This window comes from Protomyctophum bolini, assembly GCF_963924005.1.
Source record: "Protomyctophum bolini genome assembly, chromosome: 16".
Taxonomy (NCBI): Eukaryota; Metazoa; Chordata; class Actinopteri; order Myctophiformes; family Myctophidae; genus Protomyctophum; species Protomyctophum bolini.
In genome coordinates this window covers 2271021-2278520 of record NC_137877.1, presented here as the reverse complement: position 1 = coordinate 2278520, position 7500 = coordinate 2271021, and the positions used below count along the sequence as shown (strand labels likewise).

Genomic DNA, 7500 nt, shown 5'->3' with positions numbered 1-7500 from the left:
GACAGACAGACAGACAGACGGTTTGTGTTACGCAATGTCTGTGTTTACACAAACACTCAAAATTGTCCATTCATTGTCAATGGCATTTAATGTTTGTGTTCGCACACACAAACGCACACACACACACACACACACACACACACACAAGAAGCTGGACATAGGAGGAGCTAAATAATCCACTTCTTCAACCCTGTAAACATGATGTGACAATTACGTTGATTCTGAATCTAGGACTACCCATTAATATACCTGTGAATCTAGGACTAGCATCATTACACCTGTGAATCTAGGACCTACCCATTAGTACACCTGTGAAATTGTATGAATCCGTCAGGTTTCTGTGTGTGTGTGTGTGTGTGCATGGTTTATTGTAACTCATAGGGACTGAGTGATGACACTTGGCTGCTATATGGAACTATATGGAACTATATGACACTTGGCTGCTATATGGAACTATATGGAACTATATGACACTTGGCTGCTATATGGAACTATATGGAACTATATGGAACTATATGACACTTGGCTGCTATATGGAACTATATGGAACTATATGGAACTATATGACACTTGGCTGCTACAGTCAGCATTCTGTGAGGGAACTATATGACACTGTGTCGTCCAACCAACCCCTCTAACTATTGTCACCTCGACCGGATCACACTAGTCAGTTTATATTTGACAAGAAGGAAAGAAATAAAGAAAGAATAGACGGAATACATACGACATCATAGCTGTGCGCCAGTTTGAGCAGCAGCCGCGCGTACTGCTGCAGATGCCTGATTGGCTGGTAGAACAATGACATCAGAGCGACATCACCGCTGCTGGGCGGCTTGTCCTCGACGCACGCCTGACGGACCTGTCGGCCAATCGCATCACTGCACAGACAGACAGACAGACAAACTGAGACCTTCAGAGTAAAAGCGGCCATGTCTTTCCGGCACCCCAGAGCTTCTATTTTGAAGGAATCCCCGGCACTGATTGTGTGAAATGGCAGGAGGCCACGTTGCAGAGGTCTGTCTGTGAGGCCGTTCGTAGCAGGTCAGTGGAAAGTCATTCAACTCGTTCAATCACCAAAAAGATAAAACATTCTTGAGTGATTGTGTCATGAATAGCAGCACAGCAGAGAATAGACTCTTACCCAGAGAGCTTATGAAGAGTCTGGAATCCACTCATTACCTGGAAGTTACCTACTGATGCACTGTACCTGCATGAGAGGAGAGAGAGAGAGAGAGAGAGAGAGAGAGAGAGAGAGAGAGAGAGAGAGAGATATTAGACTAGATGTGAGCTATGTCAGGGGTGGGCAACTTTGAGGATGGAGAGAGCCACTATAGTTCCACACTCACTCCAGAGGGCCACTATAGTTCCACACTCACTCCAGAGGGCCACTATAGTTCCACACTCACTCCAGAGGGCCACTATAGTTCCACACTCACTCCAGAGGGCCACTATAGTTCCACACTCACTCGAGAGGCCACTATAGTTCCACACTCACTCCAGAGGGCCACTATAGTTCCACACTCACTCCAGAGAGCCAATATAGTTCCACACTCACTCCAGAGGGCCACTATAGTTCCACACTCACTCCAGAGGGCCACTATAGTTCCACACTCACTCCAGAGGGCCACTATAGTTCCACACTCACTCCAGAGGGGCCACTATAGTTCCACACTCACTCCAGATAGGCCACTATAGTTCCACACTCACTCCAGATAGGCCACTATAGCTCCACACTCACTCCAGAGGGCCACTATAGTTCCACACTCACTCCAGATAGGCCACTATAGTTCCACACTCACTCCAGAGGGCCACTATAGTTCCACACTCACTCCAGAGGGGCCACTATAGTTCCACACTCACTCCAGATAGGCCACTATAGTTCCACACTCACTCCAGATAGGCCACTATAGCTCCACACTCACTCCAGAGGGCCACTATAGTTCCACACTCACTCCAGATAGGCCACTATAGTTCCACACTCACTCCAGAGGGCCACTATAGTTCCACACTCACTCCAGAGGGCCACTATAGTTCCACACTCACTCCAGAGGCCCTCTATAGTTCCACACTCACTCCAGAGGGCCACTATAGTTCCACACTCACTCCAGATAGGCCACTATAGTTCCACACTCACTCCAGAGGCCCTCTATAGTTCCACACTCACTCCAGAGGGGCCACTATAGTTCCACACTCACTCCAGAGGGCCACTATAGTTCCACACTCACTCCAGAGGCCCTCTATAGTTCCACACTCACTCCAGAGGGCCACTATAGTTCCACACTCACTCCAGATAGGCCACTATAGTTCCACACTCACTCCAGAGGCCCTCTATAGTTCCACACTCACTCCAGAGGGGCCACTATAGTTCCACACTCACTCCAGATAGGCCACTATAGTTCCACACTCACTCCAGAGGGCCACTATAGTTCCACACTCACTCCAGAGGGGCCACTATAGTTCCACACTCACTCCAGAGGGCCACTATAGTTCCACACTCACTCCAGAGGGGCCACTATAGTTCCACACTCACTCCAGAGGGGCCACTATAGTTCCACACTCACTCCAGAGGGCCACTATAGTTCCACACTCACTCCAGAGGGCCACTATAGTTCCACACTCACTCCAGAGGGCCACTATAGTTCCACACTCACTCCAGAGGGGCCACTATAGTTCCACACTCACTCCAGAGGGCCACTATAGTTCCACACTCACTCCAGAGGGCCACTATAGTTCCACACTCACTCCAGAGGGGCCACTATAGTTCCACACTCACTCCAGAGGGCCACTATAGTTCCACACTCACTCCGTTCGCTCGGAAAGAATATATATTCAAAGATGTGTGCCACATATTTTATAAGTATGACATAATGCTTAACCCTTACTGGGTGGGAACCCCTTAAGCTTGTAGATCTGCTATTTTTGAGAAATCGTGAAAATGTGTCGCAAATCTTTGAATTAAGCAATATTACACGAGAGGGTGTTGTTTAACGTGATTATTGCCACGACAGTGATGCAGTCAGGAACGAGACGAAGTCGAGTTCCCACTTCAGTCAAGCATCACTGAAGTGGCAATAATCACGTTAAACAACACCCTCAAGTGTAATATTGCAATTCTACAACAGTTACCCTTAAAACTAAGAAAATCGCTGAAAAAAAATATATTTTTAATGACAGATGTAGTCACTATACGACCACAAATGTCCCCAAGAAACTAGCTAGCCTAGCCACCCAGTTTGCTAGCGCTCTGGGAAAACAGAGCGGCTGAATTATTTGTTTTGATTAGGTGGTGAACGGTGCTGGTTTGATCAACGGCTAGAAACCGTTTCAACCAATCAGATTGCTTCTACTTAACGACCTGTTGTAGAATATATATTCTTTCACAGCGAATGTTAATTAACTCAAATCTTTGCTTCTGGGGGGGTCCCTGGAACAACATATTTTCAGATGGGGGTCGGTGGCCAATTACATATATTTTTGGGGGTCCTTGACATGAAAATGTTTGAGAACGACTGACATAGAACATGAGGTTAAAACCTCATGTTCTATGTCAGTCGTTCTCAAACATTGGTTCAACCCTGTGAGAACCACTGACATAAAACTGTCAGGATTTAGGAGACCATGTGTAGAATGGTTCTCGGGTCTAAATAGGTTGTTATATGTGTTATAATGATAGTGTGAAGTGCACACCTGGTGTAGTGTGTACCTCTCTCCACCAGGGGCAGCAGTTATAATGATAGTGTGAAGTGCACACCTGGTGTAGTGTGTACCTCTCTCCACCAGGGGCAGCAGTCATAATGATAGTGTGAAGTGCGACTTGCCCTTTGTACGCGTCCAGGAAGAGGCTGGCCTGATCCAGGAGGGGGAAGGAAGTGACGTCACGGCGCCCGGAGTCCCGCAGGAAGCTGGTGAGGAAGGCGGCGTTTCGGCCCGTGAGGACCGACAGGCGGACGAAGCTGTCCGTCACGCACGAGAAGAGACGTCCGCACGACTCCCCCAGGCCGCGGCACACACTGTCTGATGAGAGAACACACGCACGGTCGCACACACACATTTCGATTTCTTTATTTGAATCCACAAATTACAATTAATTTGACAAGGAAACAAATATAACGGGGTTGACAGTTCATGTTCACTTAAGGATACACAACATGGCTCCTCCACACAGACAAACTGCCTATAACAGACGAGACAGTGCTCAGTATTTGGCAAGTTGTTTGGCTTTGCTTTTGGTCATGCCAGCTATTCTTAGGCCACTCATGGTCAGTTTATGCACACGGCCCAGGCTTCAGAATATCAGTATGGCAAATCTACAGCGATACCCCAAGTTTGTTATGCTTCCAAGTAATGGTTGGTACTTAGAATATTTATCTTGGAATGCCTGGTCCATGTACAGATCAAAGACACAGCCCACCTCCAGAATCAGGACCTCCTTGTGTGACGTGCGTGCGTGCAGGGTGTCACCCAGGAACCGATAGAGAGAACCGAAATTGAATTATTGTAATGGGTACCCGGTACTCGAGCATGTTCGGTTCGGTACCGGATTGGTCCCGAGGTTCGGGACCCACCCCTACTTGTGTCTGGTGTCAACAAAGACAACATCAGGTGTATTCGGGATGTTAGCACACACACACACACACACACACACACACACACACACACACACACACACACAGATGTAGATTCACTAATCTTCCAAAGATGAAGGATCGACAAGGTTTTTCAGGTGTTGAGAATGTATCAATTCTCCAGGGGGTCCCCGGCTAAATGATAGTTATGACGTACCCTTATGGGTCTCTGTAACTGTCTGTAAGTGTACAAATGGACCCTTATGGGTCTGTAACTGTCTGTAAGTGTACAAATGGACCCTTATGGGTCTGTAACTGTCTGTAAGTGTACAAATGGACCCTTATGGGTCTGTAACTGTCTGTAAGTGTACAAATGGACCCTTATGGGTCTCTGTAACTGTCTGTAAGTGTACAAATGGACCCTTATGGGTCTCTGTAACTGTCTGTAAGTGTACAAATGGACCCTTATGGGTCTGTAACTGTCTGTAAGTGTACAAATGGACCCTTATGGGTCTCTGTAACTGTCTGTAAGTGTACAAATGGACCCTTATGGGTCTCTGTAACTGTCTGTAAGTGTAAACAAATACTCTCAGAGTTAAATTAACATTGATTTTACAAAATAAATTGTTGTCCCAGAGATAGAAATATCATCAAAGATGGTTTCCGTAGCCCGTGTTCCTAATGTATGGCAAACACATTATGGGGGGGGGGGGTCCACGGCAGGCGAAAACGTTTTGGAACCCCTGGTGTAGTGTGTACCTCTCTCCACTAGGGGCAGCAGTACGGTGGTGTGTGTAGGGTGTAGTGTGTACCTCTCTCCACTAGGGGCAGCAGTACGGTGGTGTGTGTAGGGTGTAGTGTGTACCTCTCTCCACCAGGGGCAGCAGTACGGTGGTGTGTGTAGGGTGTAGTGTGTACCTCTCTCCACTAGGGGCAGCAGTACGGTGGTGTGTGTAGGGTGTAGTGTGTACCTCTCTCCACTAGGGGCAGCAGTACGGTGGTGTGTAGGGTGTAGTGTGTACCTCTCTCCACCAGGGGCAGCAGTACGGTGGTGTGTACGGTGCGTAGCAGAGCGTAGTGGCGTCTCTCTCGGGACACCAGCTCGTGGAGGGTGCGGATCAGGCCGTCGCGGTTCTGGTCCGCCAGCGACGCACAACACTGCCCCCCGCTGGACACGCTGCTGATGTACCCCATCTGTACACACACACACACACCCACACGCACACACACACACACACACACACACACACACACACACAGACACACGCACAGACACGCACACGCACACACAGACACACACACACACACACACACACACACACACCCACACACACACACACCCCCGCACACACACACACATCGACATTAAACATGGTGGTCCCTGGTGGTCCACACTATTTATCCATAATGTATAAATGATAGATAAGGGGGTCAGGACAACGAGGCCTTTTCGTGGTCAGAATATGAAATTTGGACTTAAAGACTGTTTTTCGTCTGTGTTACTTTAATCAATGTCATCACGGACCACATACTGTAGTGTACACTGTCATTTGTATTTTTTTATGTTTTTCAAAGGGCACATTGCTGTCCAGAGGGCAAAGGTCAGGTGGTGCTCTGGCACCCCCTAGTGTCCACCTGTGCACGCCACTGGCTCTCGGACCACTGACCTCCATGCAGACAGGAAGTGGGCGTGGTCCCACTGCGTACGTCTCCGCCTTGTAGGGTGACCTGCTCTGACCTTCGGGCGACCGCTGACCTCCGACCTGCCGCCGCCCCCCCGACCCGCCCTGTGTCTGACCACAGTAGTAGACGATTGGCTGGACGCAGTCGGCGTCCACCAATAGCAGCGAGTGGGCGTGTCCCGCCGAAACGTCCCACACATGGAGACCCTCGGATAGCTGCATCGTGGGAAGGTATCAGGTTACGCAGAGTATTTAGGCATGTAACGATATATCGTATATCGCGATATAGAGCGCAGCAGTCCCGCCCCCTTTCAGAAAAGCGAGTGGCCCAGGAAGTGGAAGCCCCATGCATTCTCCCATCGGCACTTTTAATATAATTTATTTAAAGACGGTTACGCCACGGACAAAGCCAATTCGGATCGTGACGAATCATGACAATGAACACAATATTTTGGGCCGATCAAATCATTAGAAAGAAGAAAAGAAAGTCAGGAGACAACACTATTTGTTTTGTTTTTCGTCTTATAAATTATTTGATCGGCCCAAAACATTGTGTTCATTGTCATGATTCGTCACGATCCGAATTGGCTTTGTCCGCGGCGTAACCGTCTTTAAATAAATTATATTAAAAATAAAAATCGATTAAAAAAAACCCAGGGGGGGCTAGTGTGTGATAAGAAATGTCAGCTGTAATCATATTCCATCATATTCACATGATTTTGGAGAGAAATGAGACAGTAGAGGCCTGCAGAGGGGAGCTGTATAATGTGTCTGTGACTGTGCCCAGGTGATGGTCGTTATTGATGCTCATTAATACATCAAGGAAGGAAGAATTGTCATTTGTCTGGAAAATCATTGTGTTGAAAATATCGTGAAAAATCGTATCGTGAACCTCATATATCGCGATACGTATCGTGAGTTGAGTGTATCGTTGCATGCCTACAAAGTATATATGATGCAGGAAATAGGCCGGTGTTCAAGTACAAATTACAAAGTGCATTTTTAAATAAATCCAAAAACGTTTCAAAAGCAAAATGGTGACCAACTTTTATTTCAGGGATACGGCAACCTATGCAGGTCTTCATCAGGCTATCTTTTCTATCTTGTTCTACCTATAAGGATAGCCCGATGAAGGCCTGCATAGGTCTTCATCAGGCTATCTTTTCTATCTTGTTCTACCTATAAAGATAGCCTGATGAAGGCCTGCATAGGCCTTCATCAGGCTATCTTTTCTATCTTGTTCTACCTATAAA

General features: G+C 47.4%; 1 protein-coding gene across 1 annotated transcript in view; it reads right to left on the bottom strand.

Moving 5' to 3' along the window:
- LOC308330380 (alsin-like) overlaps positions 1 to 7500 on the bottom strand; it is a 61870-nt gene that overhangs the window by 40622 nt on the left and 13748 nt on the right. Inside the window, exons 16-20 of the mRNA XM_080785229.1 lie at positions 6233 to 6463; positions 5588 to 5759; positions 3768 to 4014; positions 1142 to 1207; positions 725 to 878 (exon numbers count right to left, since the gene is read on the bottom strand). Of these exons, the coding sequence (XP_080641355.1) occupies positions 725 to 878; positions 1142 to 1207; positions 3768 to 4014; positions 5588 to 5759; positions 6233 to 6463 (870 nt within the window). The remainder of the gene's footprint in view (positions 1 to 724; positions 879 to 1141; positions 1208 to 3767; positions 4015 to 5587; positions 5760 to 6232; positions 6464 to 7500) is intronic.